General features: G+C 35.7%; 1 protein-coding gene across 16 annotated transcripts in view; it reads right to left on the reverse strand.

Annotated features, from left to right (window-relative positions):
• Window positions 1-27,811, reverse strand: part of DMD (dystrophin) — a 2,138,536-nt gene that overhangs the window by 1,302,070 nt on the left and 808,655 nt on the right. For all 16 annotated transcript variants that reach the window (XM_058713880.1, XM_058713888.1, XM_058713887.1 and 13 more), the window contains 5 exons: window positions 24,531-24,711; window positions 10,098-10,243; window positions 6,618-6,830; window positions 3,715-3,828; window positions 2,588-2,743 (listed from right to left, as the gene is read on the reverse strand). In XM_058713880.1, the coding sequence (XP_058569863.1) occupies window positions 2,588-2,743; window positions 3,715-3,828; window positions 6,618-6,830; window positions 10,098-10,243; window positions 24,531-24,711 (810 nt within the window). The remainder of the gene's footprint in view (window positions 1-2,587; window positions 2,744-3,714; window positions 3,829-6,617; window positions 6,831-10,097; window positions 10,244-24,530; window positions 24,712-27,811) is intronic.

Raw genomic sequence — 27,811 nt, forward strand, 5'->3', positions numbered from 1 at the left:
CATTCCACCTCTTCAGAAAAGACTTAACTGTCTACCCAACAAAAAGCAGGCTCCCTGCTCCTTTACTCTCATTCAGAGCATTCGGATTGCTTCCTTCAGAGAATCCGTCGACATTAAAATTAGGCATTTGTGCAATATTATGTTAATTCATTTACTTTCCATCTTCTCTACTAAACTATACCCACCATGAAGACAGATATTTATCATGTTTATTTTCTTCCCTACTTAACATCTGTTACAAAATGTTTAATAATATATACTGAAATATTCTAAGTAATTAAGAAATCCTAAAAATGTTTCTCTAAAAATTATGTAATTGTATGTATATTAGTTTCTTTAATAACCATATAACAAAATAATGTAAAGATATGTATAATTATGAAATCCTTCCCTTCCTCCTTTCTTCTTTTCAGTATGGTCTACCAACTTGTGAGTTATTTGAATGATGATTATCCTTTATTTTAGAAATAACTAAAATTTTGGGATTTTTTTTTAGTTTTTATAAATTTATTTTGATAGAGAGTGCACACGTGCATGCAAATCGAGGAGAGGCAGACAGAGAGAGAATCCCAAGCAGGCTCCACACTCTCAGCACAGAGCCTGATGTGGGGCTCAAATCCATGAACCATGCAATCATGACCTGAGCCAAAACCAAGAATTGGACGCTTAACTGACTGAGCCACCCAGGAACCCCTAAAATCTTGGGTTTTTTTATTTGGATACCAAACTTTTAGAATTTAAAAAGCCAACCATTTTATACCAACAAAATCAAATCATGGGATCTCAAAGGATCTCCAAGTATATCAGACATTTGGACAATTTTGTCTCTAATTTTTTTTTCAGATTCTGGCATCTAAAAACAAATGAGTTAATTTTAACCCAAGAAAGAACATCACACCCCATTTTGTGTGTAGCCATTTCTATAATGCATAGATTTACAGTTTCCAGTGCTCTCTGGAGCCCTGAACTGGGCCCAATACTCAAGCTTGGCTTCCATACTTTTACTGTACTGTCTGACTTCTGTTCTGGATTGCATGATACCTTTCTTAAGAAACACAGATCAATTGCCCATAAGATCAGAGCATACACAGTGTGATACATTCCATGGAGAACCAAAGAGATGTAAAATATTCTAAGATGTGATGAAAACACGGATGGGATCTATGGAATTTTTGTTATGAAGCAGGCTAATGTGTTTATACCTCTCTTAAAAGGCATATCTGTGGTGTATGTTATAGCAGACATAAGGTCTTAAACAAGGACATTTTAAGACTAACTTGAGATATTTCAAAAATTACACTTCTCCAATATGCAAAAACCTTGAGGTTTCAGTAATACTGTTGTGTGTATATGTATGTGTGTGTGTGTGTGTATGTATATGTGTGTGTGTGTGTGTGTGTGTGTGTATATATATATATATATATATATATATATATATATATATATATGCTATCATTTTCCCTCTTGCTCTAAATTGGTGTTGTTCTTTCCATTCATCCATTAGAAACATTCAACAAATGCCTTTCATACTGGCCTTGCAGGAAAACATAAATGGTATAATCTATTACCTAAATAATATTTTTTTTTCCTGAACATTCCTTCTAGAGCCGGCTTACTCCAGAGAAGAATGCAAGCTAGCTGACCCAGGGCTATCTTCGTCTGTGAGTTAATAGAACTGTTGAGCATTTGCCAGTGACAGTATTAGCTGGGTGACTTGCCTTGCCTTTTACTTTTCTAAATTCTTTACTTTTTCAAATTTAATTTTTGCCTTGTGGCATGATTTCTTTTCAACTTTGAAAGGTTACTGAGAAATAACGAAAGACTGGCTGTGTCTAATACACATAAGATGAAACCTCTTATTAACTTCAAAAAAGGTACTGGTATACTGAAAAATAATCACTGCTTTAGGTCAAAATTTCATCTTACGAACAAGAAGTATTCGATATATAGTACTTGTGTATATAATATTTAATTTTCCAGAATGCAATCTGAAAATTAAAAGTAATATCTATAAAACACTCTGCTGCATAAAAATGAAGCACTCGGATATGCAGAGTGATTTTGTGTTTTATTTCCCCCTCTGAGCTATTCGTAACTATTTCCCAACTTCAGCTCATTTATTGAAATAAATGTAGTAAAGAAGCCAAACTTGCCTATCTTAATAATCTGAAGTGAAAATTATTTATCATATTTGTACATGCACAGAGACTACTCATTCATTTTATTTCTGTACCAAGTGTACAAGTGTAAAGTATGTTCTGCTAATCCAATTACTATTACAAAGTTATGCACAAGAGCAAACATTCGATGAAAATCAGGCCTTAAAAACAGGACATTGTTGTTGAGTATGTTCAGTATTTAAGGTCATCTCAGTCAGGATCCCGATAAGATGAATATATACTATTTAACATATATACCATTAGAATGATTTTTTATGCTAGACAAAGGCTACTTTGAAGTAACCATGCTTTACGGCATCGACATACTCAGAGATGAAACTTTCAAAATGGGCAATGGTAAAGGGAGACATTAAGAAATCTTAATTAGATAAAAAGAGGCAAACTGCAGCGAAAGAGACCGTACGTACCTGTCGGCATACGTAATCCCACTGAGTGTTCAGTTCTCTGAGCTCTCTCTCAAGTCTGCAAGCAAACTCTGGCTCTGCTTCATTCTTTATCTTCTGTGCACCTTCATTGACACTGTTGAGACTGGGCTGGATTGTCTGAATATCATTGACTAAAAGCTAAGGAAATAATTCAATTTAAGCCAGCTGCAAAAATTACCACAACATACTCGAAATACAACATAGAGAGGAAACATGTAATGAGGATTCATGACACCGCATGTACGTCCTTTCCTTTAAAACGTGATATACACCCACCTACAGATGTCTCAGCCTTACAAAAACTGTTCAGTGGTTTTGATGCTATGAATCAAGTACGGAATTATCTGTATTCTACTTAAATCAGATACAAAAGGAAATAAAATTATTATTCCTTGTTGGAAAAATGTGTGAAAATGATGGGCTTTAGACATCACTGTTTTTGAAATGATTTCGGTTTTCAAACTCAGGACATTGCTGCAACTGTTTACAGCATGATGGGTGTGAAGGTTATTTGTAAGCTGGATTTGTTTTTTGGTTTGTTTTTTAGCTTGGATTTGCAGAGCGAATTCTTTAAAGAGCTAGATTACTTTCATTCCACGACATGACAATGGCATAATGAATATCATTTCAAAAGTCCATATTGTGTAATAATAGAGTACAGTGCAGCAGGTCTGAGTAGAGCAACACAGTATGACTCAAAATCTGCAATAAGACATAATAAACAGCTCAAAGGTTTCGTTGCCTTTACATTAAACTTTATTTTACACTAAAATAATCTTACGAGTGTTGAGGAAAAGATCATGCTTTTCTCTTCCTCATTTATCCAACCCGGTTTCTCAACCTTGGGCACTGCCATCAATTTAAACTGGCTAATTCTTTGTTGTGAGGGGCTGTTCTGGGATACACACATTGAGGGACACACACGGCACCCCAGGCCACTACACACCAGTAGCATCTATCCCACACCAAGCTGTGACAAAAATGTCTCTAGACATTGCTCAGTGTCCCCAAAGGGAGCAAAATAACTCTGGTTAAGGACCACTGACATAACCAAATAATAACTTTTATATAAAAGACTGCATATGATAGGGGCCATATAAAAATCTTACCCTGCACTGTTTCAGCTGTTTTTTCAGAGTTTCTGAGTCCCCGAGGGCAGGCCACTCGTCCTTCAGGAAAACATCAACTTCAGCCATCCACTTCTTCAGAGTTTTGATGTGATTCTGGAATCAGAGACCCATTTTAAGCATTACTGGGGTGCCGATTTCTCTTAGCACAATTCATCACAGTGATATTTATGAACACACGCCCAGGAACAATTCCCTTGTTTGAAGGATATCTCTAGCTCTTCAGGAAAAGAATATTTTTACTAAGACTGCATTTTTATGGTCCACAGTATGAGCACTGGTGTATGAAGTCTGCTATTGTTAAAAATAAAAAATTACTACCAAATGTGGTTGTATGATGTTACTCTCGAGAACATTAAATCATATCCCCCTCTAGAGAAATTTTAAGTTACAAAACAACTCATGATAATACTAACAATGTGCCCTTACAGTACATAAAACTATGAACAATAAACTCAATGTAATGGTGTCTTTATAGCCTCCCTAAACCTGAACTTCCACAAATTGTTTTCTACAGTTGACAGTTTAAATAGTCCCCCTAGTTGGGAACTTTGCAGAACAAGATTTTGTCATCTTGAAAGAGAAAACTTCTGATTTTAATTTCTTATTTGCTTGACCAGGCTGAAGTAATGATCGGGTGAAAAATGTCATCTTTTATCATTTATAAATAGCCAAGTATCTCCCATTATTCTTTTTCATATATTGCTTTTTACCCCTCCTGCTTTTTTTGGCTACTTTTCAAATGTATGATTTTTGAGCTCCTTTATTTTCCACACAATTCAAATATGCTGCCCAGATGTGCTATTTTCTCCCTTCTTAATTAAATTTCTGTTGAAAATATGTGCTTCACAGAAAGCTTCCCTTTCAATATGATTAATAATAATGCTTTTCAAAAGCATTTGACTAAATCTAAGAACTTCAGTTCTCAACATTATCATCTTGCTGATATCTCTGGAGTCTGGTTTTGCATTTCTTCCACATCACCACTGTCCTAGTTCAGATCTTATCACTGGCTCCTTGATTACTGCATTAGGTCTTTTTGGTATCTGCCTCAATCTTACCCTATGCTAATCCATTCTCCACTCTCCATGTGTCAGTGTTTTTCTTCTGTCCTCCTTCTTCTTATCACACTGATGCTTTGAAAACAATGATATCTTTCCCCCCTCTAAAATAGCAGAAGTTCCAAATTATTATTACTTTTAATTCCATCCCTACTAGGTTGTAATTCATGTTTCAAAGCATGGCATCTAGGACCACTCATTATCTACTCCTAGGTCATTTTTCTAATAGTATATTTTATTAATCTCCAAACATATTTTTGTCTCTTCAAAAGTGAACCCCTTCTGGCTAAGAGGACGTATCACTTCATTTTGTTACGTACCCTTTTTTTCCCCCTCTTTATCAGCTGACTAAATTCTATTTCTTCAAGGTGTAGCCCAAATAACCCATATTCCAATAACATTTCATAACCCCTTTGCCCAGTGTATGTTGGACTTCCTTTCTGTCTACTGTCATGTTTACCACACTGTTTAATTTACTTCCTACGTTGGCTGGAAAATAGCCTCCCAAGGTGTTCATGGCCCCATCCATGGAACCTGTGAATATGTTACCTTATATAGCAAAAAATACTTTGCAGATGAGATTAAGGATTTTGAAACGGGAAGATTATTCTGAGTTATCGAGCCAGGCACAATGTAATCACAAGCGTTCTTAGTAAGAGAGGGTTGGGGGTAAGAGAGCTAGAGAGAGAGGCTGTAAGATGCTCTACTGCTGAACTTGAAGAAAGAGGATGGGATTATCAGCCACGAAATCCAGGTCATCTCCAGAAGCTAACAACAACAAGGAAACAGATTTTCTGCTAAAGCCTCTAGAAAGGACAGCCCTGCCTACGGCTTCATTTTAGCCCAATGCAACTGATTTTGGACTTCTGACCTCTAGAACTGTAAGATAACAAACTTGTGTTGTTTTAAGCTACTAATTTGTTACAACGGCAACAGGAAACTAACACACTTACCATTTCCCTTCACTAGAATATGAGCTCCTTGTTGGCGAGGACCATGTAATTACATTCTCTTCTACCTCTGATACTGGTAAATGTGTGTGTGTGTGTGTACACATACGTTTACATGTAGAGACCTGTTCGTAAGTATATTGTGCTTTATAGAATGTTTTAGGATTGCTCATTTTTTTTGGTTCGTAAGCAGTAAAAACAAACAACTAACAGCTGAACTGAGACTTAAACCCAGAAGCATGTTGTCCCAATGCTTTCCAGCATGCCACGATGATGTCCAAGATTCATTCTAGCATTAATGTTTTTCTTGGTAATTCGCCACATAAGAGAGGTATTACTTGGATCACTAAATATTTTAGATTTTAAAATGTAATTGTTGGTTTACTATTTTCAGCTTAGCTGATTAGTAGTATGGTGGCACCATTTAAACAACTTAAGTCAGTAGGAGCTGGTCTATGGCATGTAATAAGGTCAAATTTAGATACACAGTTACAAGTAAAATATGCTGATAAAATGATATGGCTATATTACATGGTAGATAATTGTTTTACCTATATTTTAAAGGACAACCAGACTAACGGAAAGACTAGTTTTGAAAATTATTAAGCTAAAAATATGTTTAAGTCCTATCGGTTTTGGAGAAAAATATAATTCTAAAGAAAATCTAAGAAGCAGAACTCTTAATTATGGTTTTCTTAAACATGCAAGAAAACCCCCACTGATTTCACAAAATTGTGTGTCTTTTGATCTCATCACTGAATTTGAAGAAGTATGGAGGTTAAATGTCTGTTTGCCTTTAAATTTATAACACATCACTAGGGGAGAAACAAGCAAAGAAAAAAAAATGAATACAAAAAGTCCAATCCTGACTTACCTGAATTTTTCGAAGTTTTGCCATTTGCTCCTCTAGCTTTTGGCAATGCTCAAGCAGCTGAGAGGACAGCTTCTTCCAGCGGCCCTCAATCTCTTCAAATTCTGTCTGGTACTTCCGGCTAATATCAGATGGTGCTTTCTTTGACATCTCTTTCACAGTGGTGCTGAGATAGTTTAGGCCACTTTGTTGCTCTTGCAGGGAACTTTGTAAAGCCTCAAAAATTAAAAAAGGGAAAGTACATGTATACTAATTGAGGAATAATAACCAGTTTCATTGTACAGTTTCACTTGCAAGTTTCAGCTACATGTATTTGAAGTGAAAGCTATGTGGGGCACCTGGGTGGCTCAGTCAGTTAAGCGTGCCACTTTAGCTCAGGTCATGATCTTGCATTTGTGGGTTCAAGCCCACATCGGGCTCTGTGCTGATAGCTCAGAGCCTGGAGGCTGCTTTGGATTCTGTGTTTCCCTTTCTCTCTGCCCCTACCCTGTTTGTGCTCTCTCTCTGTCTCTCAAAAACAATAAAACAAAATGTTCAAAAAACAAACAAAATGAAAGCTATGTGATTGAAACACCTAAAAAATAGATGATGTGCTGCAATCTACGGAATAACTAGTAGTAATTTAAATTATACTGTTTATGGGGTGCCTGAGTGGCTCAGTCTGTTGAGCGTCCAACTTTGGCTCAGTCATGAGCCCACAGTTTGTGAGTTTGAGACCCACATCAGGCTGTCTGAAGACAGCGCAGAGACAACTTTGGATCCTCTGACTCCCTCTCTCTCTGCCCCTCCCCTGCTCACAGTCTCTCTATCTCAAAAATAAACATTAAAAAAAAGACAAACTAAATTCTACCCTTTATCATAAAAGTAATTTGCACATTAATATTTTATTTAAAAATCTATGCCTGTTTTTATGAACAACATCAAATATATCCAAAAGTGTATCTTAATGGACCAGAGTTTTAGCACACCTAATTTTATTGTATCTTCTGTATATGAGTACTGTATTTATGATACTGTTAGGGAGCTTCATTTAATTCTACTGGGCTTTTATTAAGATAATTTCTGACCTTTCTAGGTAAAAACCTAACTAAATCATATAGATACATGGTATAACAAAACTGACTAAGTTATCACTGGTCTACTGATGCCAATTAACTATAGTTTCATATTTTTCACAATTTTTTGCAGGGATATAATGAAATTCTAGGAGAATTTTTGGGAGAATTTATAAAGTTGGTTTTACAATTGTTCTGTGTTACCTATGCAATTGCTTACAACAGGATGTCTATCTTTAGGTTTTCCCCACTCAATATTCATTTGTTACTTTCTGGTTATGCAATAATAAAAGGTCAAGATAAAACACGGAAAAAATACCCACTTACATATATGATTTTATGTAAACTTCCAGTGTTTCTATGTATACCTAAACACTGAATATGTTATTATATACGCACATAAACAATCATCCCTTCTTTTACAGAAAGACTTATAATATCCCGCAAATACATCAATACATAACTTTTATAGTTGTATAATGTCTTATGCCTATTTTGCGGCATTTTATTTTTTTTTTTACTCTGCTTTAATTTTACTTCATTAAACTCGATTTATTATTTAGACAATATCTAGCATGCATATAACTACATTTTGAGCTAGGCCCTTTTTGTGAGCATTTTGCCACATCATTAAGTCTTTTTCGAAAACATAAAATTTAATGGCTTCCTGGTTCGTTTAACCATTTCCCATTATTAGCTCTACAAAGTAACTTCTAGCTTTCCACTCCTGTAAATTATGTTTCTGATCTACCTATCTATCCCTATCTGTTTGATTCTTTAGTGTATTCTGATTACTGCCTACAATAAAGACTTCATGAAAACACTATTCACATGTATAACATCATGAATTCTTTTGTATGTTATTAGCAAGTGGTGAAACATTTTTCTCAGCAAAATTTCAATTCAATTTACGTTCCCACCAGAAAGTGAGAAGGGAGCTCATTGCTGCTGGACCTGCACTTATTATATCATTTTTTTGCAACTTAGATGTGAAAAATGGTGTTTCATTTTATAAACTAGTACTTCGTCCTTTCCAATTCGACTTACAACTTTCCATAGGTTTAATGGCTGTTTGTCTTTTTTTGTGACTTCCTTATTAATGACTTTCTCCCATATTCAGACAAATTTTTTCCTCGGTCTCATCTTTCTTTAAAATCGCCTCCAGTATTTTTAGAGTATTTGCAATTGTGTCCAGTGATTTGTGTGCTTCTCTATCATATGTTTTAAAATATTTTACTTAAAAATTTCTCCAAAAATTATGCTTATTGAAATGTTTGGAACATTTTAACATATGTGGTATTTTGCTTTGTTGTAACATCTGATACAAACTTCTAACTACATCTTTTTGAGCTACTTAATACAATTTCTCAATAATATTTATAAATAATTTTTGTCTTCAACATGTTTTTCAGAAGTTTACTCCCCTGCTCATCTGCCCACCATTTTGTATATAGTTAATCCATTCCTCTAATTGCTATATCTTTGTACTCTTTTTGAAGTTAGAGTTCTATTAAGTCACATATTCTTTAAAGTGAATTTTTAAATCATTCCAAGTATTAGAAACAACAACATAATGAAGAAAAAAGAAGATCCAACAATATTAGGTTGCTTGGTGTGATAGTAGAGAAAACAGTCTAAACAGGGCAATATATACTGAGAAATTTACATAAAAGTTTTTAAAGAAATAATTATAAAATCACTTACTTAAAAAAATTTAATTCTTGAAAAAGAACTCTTCGTAAACAAGTCACATTTTAATTTTGTTCTTATTTCTCAAGATGGAGACATATCTCAGCTCATAAATATAATTAATGAATGCTTTCTTGTCTTAAAAAATAAAATGTGATTGGATATACAACATGGGCTTTTCAGAATTGGTAGGAAAAGTATTCTAAAATCTCTTACAAATTAACTTTTTCATTTCCCATATTAGTATTTTTTATTACTTGATATGAAGCTGCTAAAAATTTAGGTAATAAAACTCAAAAACTAATTATGATATTACAAAAGATTAGAGTTTAAAACTTATTTTATAACGACACTGATTTTACCACTGTTTGGGAATGTGAATGGAGTTATAAATCAGGAAGCAAGGGGTGGGGGGAATAATACTACAGCTTTTATAATCATCAAAATCCATGTGTCTGAAAATACATACTGAACAATAAAGAATATACTTCATACGCAGACCATGACACTGTCTTCAAAGGTGGAATTTCTGTCTGAGGGAGAGAAGGCACAAATGCATAAAATATGACATTTTTTAAGTCCTCATTTTTCCAACTGGTACACCATCATACTTGCCACAATTATTTTAATTCTATTATTTTAAGGTTACACCACTGTGAAAAGAAAAGTTACACCAATGTGACTGCTTGATAGATGACATCTGCACTATTTGCTTAGAAACAGTCAAACATTCACAGACCTGTAACTCTTCAAGTCTCTGTTCCATGATGTCATATTCAGTGACAGTAACCTGAGGTCTAGAGAGTTTGGTTTCTGACTGCTGGATCCACGTCAGGATGGTACTCATGGTCTCCTGATAGCGCATGGGTGGCAATGTGTCAAAAACTTTATCAAAAGGGAAAAGAAGAGAATCATTTCACTATTTTCAACTTTGTCATTATGTTTTCCTAAGTTGTCAGCAAACTCAAAAACACTGCTAATTACAAATATTTCCAAGTTGCAAAAACTTGAAGATATAAATTAAAATGTGATTATGACATTGAAGATAAATTCCTACTACATATCTCACATTTTGATAGAAAGTATACACACGTACACAGACACATTACAGTGAATCTTCATGTCAGCCTTGCAAGTTCACAGGGTTAAAGCCATTTTCTTTTAAGGTAAGGAAATGGCCAAACAGAGAGGCTGCACAATTTGACCATGGTGCCAGACAAGGTACTTGGAGGAGAAACCAAGCAGAGTACATGTATCCTGACTTTGAAGGCTACTCTTTTCGTGTGCTATCATTTACCTTCGGAGAAAACAGTGTCTTTATCCACAGAAGTTGATATTTTAAATTATATCCTGTCACTTCTTATTTTGCTAAAAAAAACCTCTGTGTACTTAGTATGTGTCAGAAACTCTAATACTATCATTGTTACTATCATTCTTAATTCTTACCTGTGAGAAATGTGTTTTTGGTCTCATTTACAGTTGAGGAAACTGAGGCTACAAAAAAAGGTCAACTAATTTGCTCACACTCAAGAGCCTAGTAAGTGTAGAGCTTAGGATTTTAAACCAGGTTTATCTGGTTTCAAAGTCAAAACCACTACTCAACAGCATACTTTCCCTGGTATCTATGTATGTATAAATTAGGGAATGAAAAATATATTAAGGAAAGTGTAATTTACGGGTATGTATATGCACTTAAACCATAAGTGTGTGTGTGTGTGTGTGTATATATATACACACACACACACACACACACATATATATATATATACACACATACACACACACACATATATATATATATACACACATACACACACACACGTATATATACATACACATTTTACATAACTATAATCGTATACATAGTTAAATTGTACCTACATTAAATGAGAGAAAATAAAAATTTTCAGATATGTCAGATTATAAAAAAGTGATAAGGTAACATGTCCATGGTAGAAGTGTAAAACAGTTAATTTGTAAGTAGTTGTTGTAATGCATGTTGCCCCAAACTCAGTAAGTAAGCATCCGCCTATGTACAGATTGAGGGAGGGAAGGAAGAAGGAAGATGATAGATAGATGCATAAATGCACAGATATACAGATACATAGATACGGTGAGCCATAAATTGAAAGAACCCAATGCTTTTCAGCACAGGCCAGCATAAAATAAAAATCTTTCAAATCTAGAAAAAAGATACACACTGAAACATTCCAAATGATTAAAAATTTGATCAATTTTTACTCTATTAACCAATGTAATTCTAGCTATAACTTAGGGAATAACCATGACCTGATACATTTTCTTTCTGTTTAAACAAAATATGCATTTAGGCAAAGTATGCATTAATTTGCATAATTCAATAAACAATTCACATTATATAAAGTCTCCAGTTCCCTTTAAAATCATGAGAAACTAATAAAGATCCAGACCAGCATTACATGTAGACACTCTTCAGTGCATGCATGGAACATCTTATTCCATATCTGACTCAGAGTGTTTGACTGTATTTCCTCCTTTGCTATCTGGATCCTGAGTAAATGCTCTGGGTGTTTCACAGGTAGATTGCATTGGAGGAGCTGGAATTCAAAGAGGACCTACCAACTCCGTAGCTCCTGAACTAGCCCCCTTAGTTCCTATGTGTAGGTTCATCAATCAGGAAATACTTGTGTCTGAAGAGCTGTAGTAATTGCTACCCAATGGGTCTGATATCACACTCAAGTCTGCCTTCTTTTTTTTTTTTTTTTTTCAACGTTTTTTTATTTATTTTTGAGACAGAGAGAGACAGAGCATGAACGGGGGAGGGGCAGAGAGAGAGGGAGACACAGAATCGGAAACAGGCTCCAGGCTCCGAGCCATCAGCCCAGAGCCTGACGCGGGGCTCGAACTCACGGACCGCGAGATCGTGACCTGGCTGAAGTCGGACGCTTAACCGACTGCGCCACCCAGGCGCCCCAAGTCTGCCTTCTTTCTAAGGGAGGTCCTGATTATCTTCTCCCTTCTTCACCTTCCTTCTATATAATGAAGTGAACCCTGTTCATCTCTGAATTGTTGAGTTTTTTCTGTAAAACTGCTTCTCATCTGTATGCAGGTGCAAGACATAAAGTCTTCTCAATGAGAGCTAAGCCATACTTCCACTCTATTCTGAGAGAAAGCAGAGGACTCGTAACATGATCAAGAAGTACCTCTATATCTCCCATGTAAGTTATCTAGCACAAGCAAAAGCCCACACAGTTTAAGATCCTCCCTAGCCTTTCCATGTGTGTTTTCACTTCCTTTAAATCCAGCTGTGTTCAGTTTTTAAAAGTGCAAAACTGATTTATGAGGTTACATCATGGCATAAAACTTATCGTTACTGTTTCTTTTTTTCTAGAATTCTCACCCATGGTTCATAGAAGGCCCTCTAGACCGTTCACCTCTCCAGACTCACCTTTCATCACCCTCACCCCCCTGTGCTCCAGGGACACAAAACTTCTCTGATCCTGGCCTTCACCTACTACCCCTAGTCTTATTAATCCCTACTGATCATCTGGCTTCTGTGTTAAGCAGTTCATTCTCTAAGAAATCTTTGCTTACCTTCCCAGCTTGGGTAAGTCTCCTTTAGTTTCAAAGACCCTTAGTTTCAGGTCAAGCACTCATCTCAAGCTATAATTATAAAAACACCAGCTTGATTTTGTGATTAATGGCTGTGATTTTTTCCCAGTTTTCAAGCATAATGACAGCAAGAAGCATGTGGTTTTAGCTCAGCGATTGATCCCCAATGACCACTATGGTATTATAAAAGGAATCAGTATGTGTTGGATGAGTAACTACAGGTTAGAAAGTGTAACCTTGAGCACACACACAAAAAGAATGCCTTTGCCAGGAACACAGGAGAAAACCAGTATTTGGTGAAGCCTAGAATCTGAACAAGAGGAGAAAGAATTTACCTGGAGAATTTAGACATTCTTCTCATTCCACCTATTAAATCTTCTCATTCCACCCACGGAACCTTCTCAACACTGAATAGCTTAAACTGACTTTATTCCTCGTCTCCTTTCTCACTTCATGGTTTCTAGACAATAGGTAGACTTTCTTTAATTGCATTTTTCTGGTATAATTCATTTGTAAATGTACAAATGTACAATGTACACACACGTTTTGGTTTTCTCCTGGAATTCTTTTTTTTTTTTTAACGTTTATTTATTTTTGAGACAGAGAGAGACAGAGCATGAATGGGAGAGGGTCAGAGAGAGGGAGACACAGAATCTGAAACAGGCTCCAGGCTCTGAGCTGTCAGCACAGAGCCCGACGTGGGGCTCAAACTCACGGACCGCGAAATCTTGACCTGAGCCGAAGTCGGCCGCTTAACCGACTGAGCCACCCAGGTGCCCCATCCTGGAATTCTTTTGACAAACAACAAAATCATGTTCAAAACTGTATCACTTCAGAACAGAACAGAACAATAGATAAGGTAACAATTTTTATTACATCCTAATGAGGAATGTTTATATTTCTATGGAAATAGGACCACCACTGCATTAAAAAAAGCTTCTACCTCTCTCTGTGTACACATACATATGAATAAGAGATATATATGTATATATTTAATATTTGTGTATCATTTATTAATTCCTTAAACTATTTATTGAGTGTCCATTTCAGCCTTTGTGATATCCTTTAGGGATACAATAATTTAAAAAACAGAGTCCCTATATTCACTGCCTTCACAGTTTACTCATGCAGCCAGATAATACTCTAATATAGTTTTGATCAGATTGTCATTAATTTTATAAAAGAGACAAAAAGTGCTGTGACAGTAAACAATAAGAACATTACATTTACACTGGGAGCTCATAAAAATTAACTTTTGGGCAAAGATATGAAGGAGTAAGAATGAGCTGTGCTAGGGCTTCTGGGAAAATACACAGGGCTCTGAAGTAGGGAATATGGGATGGTTTTCAGGAAATGAAAGGTCAATATGACGTAGAGAGAAAATAAGCACGAATGCAGCTGTAACTGGAAGTAGGCAATGCCCCCATTTTAAGCAGAGCCTTGTAAGTACCTTTTAACTAAGACCAAAAGCCAATCGTTGAATGTATTATATGCAAAGGTGTGACACAGATTTTCTTTAAGAAAAATCTTTCTGGGGGCATCTGGGTGGCTCAGTTGGTCGAGCGTCCAACTCTGGATATCAGCTCAGGATCATGATGTCACAGTTCACGAGACTGAGCCCCTTGTTGGGGCTTGGGATTCTCTCTTTCCCTTCTGCCCCCAATCCCCACAAGTACACAAGTGCGCGCGCGCTCTCTCTCTCTCTCTCTCTCTCAAAAATAAAGAAATGAACATTAAACAATTATTTAAAAAGATAAATCCTTCTGGCAGAAACACAGCAAATAGATTTCTCACAGTCAACAATGGATAAAGTGAAGACAAATTAGTGGTCCAGGCAAGAAACCCTGGTAGCTTGGACGAACATGATGACCATTAATAAGAAAAGAAAGTTAGATGTGAGAATGATATGGGAGATAAAAATGCATGGGGTGGGAGAATGAAGAGCAAAAGGAGAGGAAGTGAATGAGGGACAAGGAATATCAAGGACGATTCTGAGGTTTCTGACTGTGTAGCTCCATAGATGTTGTTCTTGTCCCTGATACTGGGGGAGCCAAAGAGAAAATTGTTGTCAGGTGCAGAATTGCCCACCATGGGTTTATCTTCTTGGGACTCCAAGGGTTTGCAATACCTTAAGATACTTAACTGGAAAGGCAAGGGAATAGATGAGCATAAGAACCCAGCACTTAGTGGATAGGAGCGGACTGGAGATAAAACTTTTTTGTTTACAACATACAATTAAAGCCAAGTTATATAGTTTCCTTCTAGATGTAAAAAAGCATTTGTTATCAAGCATGATTTACCTAGTAGCTGAAAACTGATTATAAGGCACACAAATTATCTCATTTAAGCCAGACTTACTTGAGAATACTAGTGAAGGATTCCTAATTCTGTTTCAGATTTAAAAGTAAGAAAAAAAAAATCTGGTGCAAAGGTCAGCTGCACCCAAGGGCAAACTCAGTACAACCTGTTCTACCTATGTGTCAGTGAGATATTTGTGGATGCTGCCCTAGGGACCCCAATGTAAAAGTAGACCTAGTCCTGTTCCATCTGGGGAAGTTCACTGTCTTCTTTTTATGTACAAAGAGAGATTAATAACTCAATTGATACTTTTCTCTTGACTGACAGTAATGAGAGAGTAAACATATTTAAAAACCTACTATCTTAAAGGATTATAAGAGTGTTATTAACGTCCTTTGGTCCAGCCCAGATCCCTGAAAGAAAAAAAAAAAAAAGGCCTAAGGATTTAGTATTTCCCCAATATTGTTTATAAATATATGACATTCATCTCAAAATAAATATTCTTATGATGGTTTTTACTATTCTTTTGCTAAAGTGCCATTTAAAAAATATAGATACATTCTTAATGTTTCATGATTACGGAAGCATATTCCACAAAATTAAAGTTAATATAAAGGATTATAGTTTCAGAAGCACCTGTTGTGAATACTGGGAAAGTGAATGTTAAGGGCTACCATGCTGAACTACTGTTTATCTTGAAAGGTACAAAAAAACCCATTAATCTCCAGTCCCTTAGTATAGCCATATGAAGGATGGCAATGAAAACGTATGGTCGCATTTACATCTAAAATTGTTGTAGAAGAGTATAAAAAATGTTTTCCACATCTTTTACTTAAAAATCCCTTCTGTTATAGTCAATTGAGTTAAAAATGGAAGGGGTTTCAGAGAAGAGAAAAGAAAGGAGAGCAAGGAGAGAACAAAAGAGACAAGGCGAGATTATTTCATCAAAAAAAAAAAAGTGTGGAATTAAGTGCTTTCTTTTCTGCAATACATGAGTCTATGTCAAAGGGTAAAAAAACTTTAACTGAAGAGCAAGATAAACAGAGACATCATCTGAAAATCGGACTTCTTCCCCCAGTGTAAGACAGAGCTATCATAATAACACTGAGATCTTAAAACACTAGGTTATATATGGTACTTAAAAAAAATCACAACAATATCTCTTCAAAATTAAAACAAAAGTACTCAGGGAAAATAAAGGTACTTAACTCTCACACAAAAAAATGGAGTAGAGAGAAAGAATATAGAAATGTGTTATCCACTGCGGTAGCCACTAGCTACACAGGTCCACTGAGCACTGGAAAGGGGAAAGGTGGTTAGTATTAATTTTGATCCTTAAAATGATATTATTTGGATGTGTTGAGATAAAATATTCAGTTAAAATTACCTTCACTTGTTTCTTGTTTAATATGGTTAACAGAAAATTCAAAATTACGTATATGGTTCACATTCTATTTCTACTGAATGAGCTTATGTACAAGCTGCAGGAAGTCATTCATTTGGGGAAGGAAAGAGAACATGTATGTTAGTGGTCTGTCAATACTGACAGCATTTTAAAACATTGAAACATCTGTTATGAATACGAAGTTGACTCTAACTTGAATTTCTCATCATTTGTAAGCATAAATTAGTGATGATTTAATATAGGATGTGTGTGTGTGTGTGTGTGTGTGTGTGTGTGTGTAGAAAACTAACAGCACTTTCTACTTCTTTGATAAATCTTTTTTGAAAAATGCTCATATTGAAGCTATCCAACTTTCCCCCATCCCTCACAGTTAATTACAATGGCACCAAACAGTATAATCAACAAAGAGCCTTTTCTGCAACTCCAAACCTTATGAAACGAGATAAACCATGGCACAGAGCAATAATTTCTTTACACTGTGAACACTGGCAGAAGATGTCCAGAAAGAAGCGGGGACGCACAGTACAGGATGATTAACATACTAGAAATTATCCCTCAGAGACTGAGACAAGGAAGAAATTCTGAGTATGGAGACTTGAATTTCCAATGCCGACACAAAAGCAAACACCTTAGCTTGACACTCAAGGACCTTTGTGATCAGAATTCAATCAACTGCTCAGCCCAAATGCCCATCATCAAAAATCCTCCAGCCACAATCTAGCATCATGCTTCCGCCCCTCCTTCTGCTACTCAGGCTCCAGGCCCACGAAGGCCCTCAGTACACTGATAGGAGCAAAATAGATGGGTTTATGAGAATTGTATCTAAGACCACCTTAGAAAGTTTTTGAAAAGCCAGGTCTCCAATCAATCAACTGAAATCTCTGTCTTTTTCACAAGCATTGTCTAGTATCCACTGCTGGAATAACTAATTCCTTCTCCACTTTTAATCACAATTTTCTACACAAGCTTATCTAAGTATAAACTACTATACCACTCAACTATCGATTACAAATTAGGTTTTACAGAGTTTTTTTTTTTTTTTTTGCTGCATTTCCCCCTTTCCACATTATTTTCAAAAACTAGGCCCTATCTTAAGAACTTCTATTAAATAATTTCCTAAAATATATTTTTATTTTTTTATGCTCTACTTGGCATTTAGCATACGTTCCTAGTATTCTCCCAGTCAAGGAATGATTCTTATACCTCAGGGGATGAAGCACAGATCTAGCTTAACTAAGCAAGTCTGTTATGCTTGATGTTGACAGTATCAGTGAAGAGAACAAAAAAGGCCATTTCCAATTTTTTTCTTGATTTTTTCTGGAGTTAAAGAGCAAAGCCATATAGACTGTGTTTCTTAGAATAAAACAATTCCTTACTTAGATATAAGAGAATATTAGGTAAATTTTCTGACCTGCAAGCTAGAAAAGTTAGGTCAAGACAACTTTTGCTCCCCTTCCTTGTCTCAGCATCTTAACATTGGATCCACATCTTAGCAGGGACTAACAACAGTGTTTGAAATTATGGCCATTGAGAACATTCTTTGCTGGCTGGCCTAAAATTTTCTTCTATTATCCCTACAGGAGGCACAAGTTACTCCCTATAATTTTATAAGAGTGTTCCTTACCACACCTCCCCAGATCATCACCTCTTCAAAGGCTGCCTCCACTTTTCTTTATATTCCCTATCACAACTCTGGTCTAAGGTTAGCTTTAGATAGGTGCAATTTCCCGTCTCGCTGCTTCTACTCAAATCCTTCTATTCATTTCTCACAAACCAGCTGGAGGCTAATATACCAGTTAGATCTTTAAAAATTATCAATCAGATTCCTGAATTCCCTCAAGTGAAATTCTTTTAGAAGTTTCAACTGATGGCACACCTGGGTGGCTCAGTAGGTTAAGTGTCCGACTTTGGCTCAGGTCATAATCTCACAGTTCGTGAGTTCGAGCCCCGTGTTGGGCTCTGTGCTGACAGCTCGGAGCCTGGAGCCTGCTTCAGATTCTGTGTCTCCCTCTCTCTCTGTCCCATCCAGCTCACACTCTGTCTCTGTCTCTCTCAAAAATAAATAAGCATTAAAGAAAAAAAGAAGTTTCAACAGGTTTTAAAAGAAAACCCAGGGGCGCCTGGGTAGCTCGGTTGGGTAAGCATCCAACTCTTGGTTTCAGCTCCAGTCATGATCTCATGGTTCGGTTCATGGGTTTGAGCCTTGCATCGGGCTGTGCGGTAACAGGCGGAGCCAGCTTGGCATTTTCTCTCTCTCTCCCTCTCTGCCCCTCCCCACCTCACACTGTCTCTGTCTCTGTCTCTCTCAAAAAGAAAAAAAAAACAAAAACAAAGTTTACACAGAAGTCTAGACGGACCTTCATGAACTCAACCCTCATTTTACCCTCACCTTCCCGTAACTTGCTAGTCTCCAGTCCTCCTGGCCCCTCCTTTCTGTCTCTTGGACATGTCAAGCACTTCTTCTCCACCTTACCACATCTGCACCTTCCTCCAGATCATCACACAGCTGGTGACTGCACGTGCCGCAGGTTGAGGTCAAACTGTCCTCTACCAGAATAATGTTGCCTAAGTGAGGTTAATCTGTGATAACATAATTTACATATTAACTTGTTTATTCCCTTTATTTCTGTAAGCTCCAAGAGGATATAAACCTTGCTCTTGATTTTCTCCACTAAATACCTAGTGCCCAATACTTCTGTGGCACACAGCAGGTGTTCAACAATACTTACTGAATTAGTGAGTGAGTGCACAAAACAGTGTTGTGCCAAACAATTACCAGATTAGTGCAATCCCTATAAAAATCCAAGTGGCATAAAAAACAAACCTAAAGTTAATATGAAACCACAAAACACCACAAATAACCAAAACAATCTTGAGAAAGAAAAAGCTGGAAGCATCATACTTTCTGATTTCAAAACATATTACAAAGCTAAAGTTATTAAAACAGTGAGGTACTGGCATAAAGACAGACATATAGTCAGGAATAAAAGAGAGAGCCCATAAATAAACCCACACGCATGTGGTTAACTGATCTCTGACAAAGTGCCAAGAACAATAAAGGATGGTCTCTTCATAGGATTGTACTAGGAAAACTGGATATACACATGCAAAAGAACAAAGTTAGACCCTTATCTTACAATACATATAAAAATCAACTCGAAATACGTTAAAGATTCAACTGAAACATGGCAACCACAGGGGCGCCTGGGTGGCTCAGTCGGTTGGGCATCCGACTTTGGCTCAGGCGACGATCTCACCACTCCCAAGTTCAAGCCCTGTGTCAGGCTCTGTGCTGACAGCTCGGAGCTTGGAACCTGTTTCAGATTCCGTGTCTCCCAGTCCCTCTGCCCCTTTCCCGCTTGCACTCTGTGTGTCTTTCTCTCTCAAAAATAAATGAACATAAAAAAAAATTGCAACCACAAAACTCGTAGAATGAAACACAAGAGGAAAGCTTCATAACACTGGTCTTAAAATGATTTCTTGGATTTGACCTAAAAAGCACAGGTGACACAAGTAAAAATACACAAATGGGACTACATGAAACTAAAAAGCTCCTATACAACAAAAGAAACAATTAACAGGATAAAACAACAACCTATAGAATGGAATGGTAGAAAATATCTGCAAACCATGTAACTGACAAGAGGTTAATATCTAAAATATATAATGAACTCCTACAACTCAAAAGGAAAAAATACCAGACCCCGCCCCCGCAAAAAAACAGGCAAAGGATTCAAACAGACATTTCTCCAAAGACGACGTACAAATGAACAACAAATACATGAAGAGCTGCTCAGCAACACTAATTATAAATATGCATATCAAAACCACAATGCCACATCACCCTGCACTTGTCGGGGTGGCTAGTATCAAAAAGAAACAAACAAACAAAAATAACAAGTAGGTCTGGGAATGTGGAAAAATTGGCACCTTCCACCATTTGTGGAGATGTGAAATGGTGCAGCTGCTATAGGAAACAGCATAAAGGTTTCTCAAAAAAATTAAAAATAGGACTACCGTACAATTCAGCACTGCCACTTCTGGGTTCATATCCAAACAACTGAAATCAGGTTCTTTAAGAGACATCTATATTGTCATGTTCACTGCAGCATTATTCACAACAGCCAAGATATGGAAAGAAACTAAATGTCCACCGATGGGTAAATGGATCAAGGAAAAGTGGTATACATACGACAGAATATTATTCACCCTGAAACCATAAGAAACTCCTGCCATATGTGACAAAAGGGAAGAACTTAGAGTACATTATGCTATATGAAAGAAACCAGTCAGAGGAAGACAAACACCACATGATTCCACTTATATGAGATATCTGATATAGTCCAACTCCTAGAGGCATAGAATAGCATGGCAGTTGGCCAGGGCTAGAGGGAAGGGGAATTATGGAGTTACTGTTTGTCAGGTATAAAATTTTAGTCATTCAAGAGTTAATTTCTAGGAACTGTGCAACAACACTGTGCCTGCCTATAGTCACTAGCCTTTGCGCTTACAAATTTGTGAAGAGTGTAGATCTCCCGTTACATGTGATTACCATTTTTTTAAACAAAACAAAAAGACAATATTGTGCTAGAAATCTATGGTTATAGAAGAGAAGAAAATTCTTGTGAAGTTTAAGGCAAAACGAAAACAAAAACAAAAACACTTGTTTTGTCATAGCTAGTGTAGTCACTTTCTCCATTTTCTGCAAAACTAAACAAACTAATAATTACTTGCCTGACATGATTATACCTCACAATTGAAATACATTCAAACTCTATTACAAACTGTTTTCATACTTACATGTAGAAAGTACATTTAAAATCTTTCTTGTTAAAATAAGAGACGACTATAACAAGCCATGTGCTATTTTCTTATATCGATCTAGATTAGAGCATGCTCTTTCTGGTTTGCAGTTTCTGGAAAGGGTTTGTAGCAAATGTTTTGGGAGACAATTTTACTCTCTCAACCTTCTGGCCCTAGGCCATCATTAATATACCCTCTGTATCTTTGGGTGTGCCAGTTAGGGACCTTTCCTACAAATATAATCATAGAATATATAATTATACATATTATATGTTACATATCATAGATTTTATATATATATATATATATATATATATATATATATATATAGCCTCTTCTAGCTGGCTTGTTTCTTCAGTATGTTTTTAAGGTTCACCTATGCTCTACCAAGTATCAGTGCTTCATTACATCTTATTATTAACATTTCGTTGTATGGAGAGGCCCATTTTCTTTCTTTGCTCATGAGTTGATGGGCACTTGAGTTGCTTCCCCTTTTTCGTTATCATGAATAATCGTGCCATGAACATCCAGGTGTACTTGTGCCCATCAACTACCCATCCTCTCCGTTATTCAAGATCTATTAGGTCACCTGTGACACACGGATAATAAAATATTCTCAAAGGGTTGCTCTGTGAGGACTAAGAAAGCTAATTTAGATGAAAGGTATTTGTGGACTGAAAATTACTATGAATATATCTTTTCATATAGTGTTTCCAGTTACCCAGCAACGATTACTTAGACCAATTTTCCTCACCACTCAAAGTACATTTAAAAAGTCAAGTTTTAGTTTCATTGTGAGAACACTAGTAAAGAAAAAAAAAATGAAAGAAGAGATGAAAGTCTGAATGGATTCCCACCCCTTGTGTTAGTTCTTATTTGCTGAATCGTTAACGTGCTCAAAGTACTATGAAATCAGGTTTACTCCCCTGCGCCAGTTTGGGGGTGAAACATACATATACATACATATAATTCTTTGGAAATAATTAACTAACAACTGAACTATAATATGACTTGAAATGGTGAACTTTTTACTTACCATTTACATAAAGGTATATAATATTATATATTAATACACAGTAAAGTTATATATATAAATTTATAATATATACGTGCAAAAATAAGTTATATAATTCAATTATAATTGAATATAATTATATATGATTACATATGTGTTATTTATATATAGAATACTATATAACATATAAATTTTATATATAATTTATATAATTATAATTTATAATTTATATAATTTATACAATTTATAATTCATATATATAATTCTTATTTAATTAGTAATTATTAATTATCAAGACAAACTTTCCAAAAGAGTGGCTAAAATTGGCAGAGATGTTTCAGTAAATAAAGTGTAAGGGAGGGCATTTTATTTATAAATAAATGGAGTGAAAATTTTTGGCAGTTCTATAAATGATCATCATATTATGAAAGATAAAAGAAGACATGATAATACAGATGTATAGATTGATGGTTCTATGGATAGAGAGTAAGTATTATTCCATACTTATATTGGAATATCATAGTTGAATCTCAGGTATCAACAAACATTAATATTCTGAACATTTTTAAAATAAACAGAAAAAATGTGGAGCTTTAACATAATTAACAGGGTACATGTAAATTAAAATAATTTCCTGCTGAATAAGCTCTTTTACCCAGCAGTCACAGTATAGCCATTAACCTATATTTGATTTTAAGGGAGGCTTGCAGATTTTATGACAAGAAAGATGCGTTATTGTTAAATAGGTCACTGTTTGAAAATTTAGGACAGTCATTAATAATCTTTTCTTTCCCCTTTTGATTTATAGATACCCAGCAACAAGTATACTGAAATCCACTAGAGGGAGCTGACATCACTGTAAAGTTGCATTAACTGATGCCCTACTAGGAAAACAAATCCCTCAGCCAAAATGACTTTAAAGGAAAAGAACAAAACAAAACAAAAAAGCATATGCATCTATCATTGGCTTTATTCAGTTCATTCCATGACCTCACCAAGAAATAAAAATTTAAAAACCACGAAAATAGGGAAAGCTTTACGTGTATCACAACATTGATTTTAGAAATGTTACCATGTGGTAAATTCTTTGGATACTGGCAAAGAAAAGTAGTCAAAAAATATGTTTTCCAACTAATTAAAGTTTTAGTAGAAAACAAATACATGTTCTGCGCCTCTCGTAACAAATTTGGTGAAGACATTTTTCAAAATATTTTTATCTTAATGCCTTAAAATCCAGTTTTACTCTATAATCTTCTGTATGCACATTACGTACACAGGCATGTATGCGTATGGTGAACGAAAAACTCATTTACTAATGCTTGGCAGTGTTCATAAACCAGTCTGCCAAAGGAATTTTTGTCTTAAGAATTAAGCTGATTAGTAGGGCTATTTTGGACCAGATATTATGTATTAATAGCATTAGAGGAAATTGATGAGAATCAAAAGAGACATCTTGAAAACTGTGCTAGTCAAATGGTAGGAATCCGTGTAACTTCTCCACTCTGAGGTTGTATCTTACTATTAAATGAGAAAATGAGGAAACCGCATAGTTACATAGTTTTAATAGTAAAATGCAGCCCTAAGAATAATTTGTTCTTGGCTGAATTTCAGTTGCTACGTGCTTGTTACAGCTATAATAGTCTGCATATAAACTGGATAGAAGTATTAGTAAGATGCCTAGCTAAATATCCTTGTACAAAGCAAACGGGATATAATGAAAAGCCACCAAGAGGGCTCCAACTGTTCTTTTATTTCCTCCACTGTTCAAAATATTTGACTGTAGAATTTGCAACCCACCAAGGAGATATTAATGCCTATATAAAACATATATTTTATTTGTTCCTCAAAGTCATGAAATTATTATGGTAGGTGAGGGGGAGAAATGGAAATATAATACATATGTTTTCCAACAACAGTATCTTATTACTTGTTACTACAGACTGTAGGGACGATGGATTCCTTTGACAGAAATTATTCTTTCACGTCAGCACCTTCTCTTTTTCCAACAAGTACCAAATTAGGGAAATATCAAGTCAGCCATTTCAAGTATTTTTACTTACTTGTCTGTAGCTCTTTTTCTCTGGCCTGCACATCAGCAAAGACTTGGTTAAAATGATTTGTAAAGGCCACAAAGTCTGCATCCAGGAACACTGGCCCTTGTCCTTTCTCTTTCAGGGCTATGCTTTGAATTTTTAATCGCTCGATTTGAGGCTGAAGAACTGAAAGCCGGTTGACTTCATCCTGTACCATAATATAGAGCATTAAAATAAATACAACTTTTACTTTGCATAGATTACATTTGTGCAAAGAAAGGTGTTAAAAGGCAGCGATGCAAGCTTAGCTTAATGCCCTTATCAAAAAATTGATAAGAAGTATCCAGGACAGTTTAGGCAAGTCTCTAGCTCAGGGCATCAATTTAAGAATACCTTGGCTCTTCATTCCATAGATAGCATCGTATATAACTGTCTTTAAATTTCAAAAGGACATCATTTACAGCATTAATGGGCATGAATATATACTTGAAAAGTACTATGAATGGCCTTATATCCTTTCAATAAATCAGGCGTGAATGTCCTCTGCACCCCTCTTATCTCAAAATTATGTCCCTTTGCTTCAAATTCTAAGCGTGTTTAACAAACAGTTTTCTTTAAATTCACTTGTGAAGACTATAAATTAGACATATCTACATACATACCTACTACATTAAATTACGAATATATCTTTATATACTGCTATCACCTAGATTCTATAATCTATGTAATACTTATATAAACACACAAATATTTATGTCTGAAATGATCTCTTATTTGGTCTCATTACTTCTCCTGACTGAACAGGCAATGACCATTGTTTCAATTAGGGTGAGAGTTTGCTCTGCTTTTCTTTTCTTGTCCTGGCATAATTGCTTTTTTGTTTTTCATATTTATTTATTTTTGAGAAAGACAGAGAGACAGGGCACAAGCAAGGGAGGACAGAGACAGGGAGAGGCAGAGAATGTGAAGCCGGCTCCAGGCTGTGAGCTGTCAGCACAGAGCCCGACGCGGGGCTCGAGCTCATAAACCGTGAGATCATGACCTGAGCCGAAGTCGGCCGCTTAACCGACCGAGCCACCCAGGCACCCCATCCTACCATAATTGTTAATAATACCCCCTTTCACTCTCAAAGAGTACCCCCCGTTTGTGTGATAAAGTCACATGGACACACCACTGTGCTGTGTAATACAGTAGCCACTAGTTATATGTGGCTACTGAACACCTGAAATGTGGCCAGTCCAAATTCAGATATGATGTCATTGTAAAACACAATGAATTTTGATATATATATGTATATATGTATATGTGTATATATATGTATATATGTATATGTGTGTATATGTGTATAAATGCATATGTGTGTATATATATATGTGTGTGTATATATATATAAAATCTGAATTCAAACAGAATTTCCAAATGTTCTTTATTTAAGTATTATTACCATGGTTGCTTACTTATAATTCTCACCCATGCTACCTTTAGAAAAAAATACTTCAGGATTGCGTACCATTTAAAATGTAAGAAACACGACAATTAAAATTTGAAATTTTGATCACAAGACAATTAGAAGGAGGGGAAAATAAAAAGAATTACAGTAATTATGAACTAAATATAAATCTGAGCTTCCTGGAAGTCAAAATGAAAAGGAAAAAAAAAAGAAAAAGTTGTTATTTTTTGGAGGCATTCACATTGTTTTGGAGAAAGTAACTTTTTTTATTAGGATTGAGTAAGATAAATTTACCACAAAGATCCTTTCATAGTTGCAAGACTCTCTAATGGGCGCTGTCACTTGTTCTGATTTTTAGAAGATACAAAGATAACTTTCAAAGGAATATTGTCACGTGGTTTTAACAGTAAGCGTTGATTCAGGTAGGTTAATCTCTGACAATCAAATTCTTTTGGTAGGTGAAGATGAAAGCCATTTATATAAATGGGGAGGGGACTCATCTCTTCCATTCCAGTATAAAGCCTCTCAATCAAGGGCTAGAAGGCAGGCGCATATCATATCCATGGATGAATAGGTCAAGAGATAAAGGGTAATACTCTGTGTTTTTGATTATAGAACTGAAGGCATGCACTTTGTACACTTGGCTTACAAATGGCAGCATTGGCATCTGCTGTGAAACATTTAAGAACCTGATTTACATTTGGCCAGATGGAGGGCCTTCATTCTTCCTGTTTAGGGGGCTATCGAAGGAGCCTACAGTATAGTAAAGCGTGTTCTGCAAAACAAAGGGACTTTGAAACTAATAAAACATTTGGGCAACTGTTCAGTTGAGACCTTAAAGTTCTCAGAGTAAATCATAGGAGAGATCATTTTGACCTGAAATATTTAACATTTAAAAGATGTTAACAATTACTTATTATTCTCATAAAAAGGGCCTTAATCTGGTGAGTCCTCCTGAGTAAGACATCTTCCCTGAGACTGCTTATCCTTTAAAATTTTGTGTTTATCTGATGGAAAAACTTTTTTATTTTTCTTGGGAAAGGGTCCATGGATGTCTTGCAATTCCCAAAGGGCTCTCTAACCCCCAACAAATTAAGAACCAGTTCTTGTAAGCATTATATTTGGAGCTAGTACTGCAGTCTGATCTTAGAAAACATCTCCAAGTAACAGAATGCACTGGCAAACAAGATAGAATCATTTATTCAACTATCATTAATCACAGCCAAATAGTATAATTTTAACTGTTGTGTGAATGACATTGAGCTTATCCTGCTCAATATTTTACCTAAGGTGATTCATCAAATTAAGAGAAACCAAAGGTGCATAGAGAAGGAGTTTGGAACCTTGTGGATGAATGCAGAAAAAAGAAATAATTTCACTTAGGATGACTTCCTTAACCTGGAGACAATATTTAAGATTTGTAACCACCAATGATCTCGATTTGCTCCTTGGATAAAGACCAAGGTCCTAGCAGGCGCTTAGAGTCCTTGCTTGTCTCCTCTGAGCCTGTCTTTTACCCTTCATCTTTCATCTTTTCTCCACCCCTCACCCATCTATGGCCAGCATTCAGAATAGCCCTTTTCCAGTTCCTTGTACATTTTATGGTTATTTTTTTGTATCTGAATCTCAAGAAACAGGTTAAGGTAATAGCATCAGATTTTATTGCAAGAAATAATTTGGTGGAGTATTCCACTGTAAAGATTCATGATTTCTATTAACAGCAAAATGTGTTTAAGTATAAAAATTCCCTAGATTTACTTATTTGCATAAAAAAGCTAAATGTCTTTCTGTCCTATATTCTTTATCTAAAAATGTATTTCCTGTGTTTAATCATTTCCTAGTAAAGTTGTAGGTCCAA

This window comes from Neofelis nebulosa, chromosome X, assembly GCF_028018385.1.
Source record: "Neofelis nebulosa isolate mNeoNeb1 chromosome X, mNeoNeb1.pri, whole genome shotgun sequence".
NCBI classification, from domain to species: Eukaryota; Metazoa; Chordata; class Mammalia; order Carnivora; family Felidae; genus Neofelis; species Neofelis nebulosa.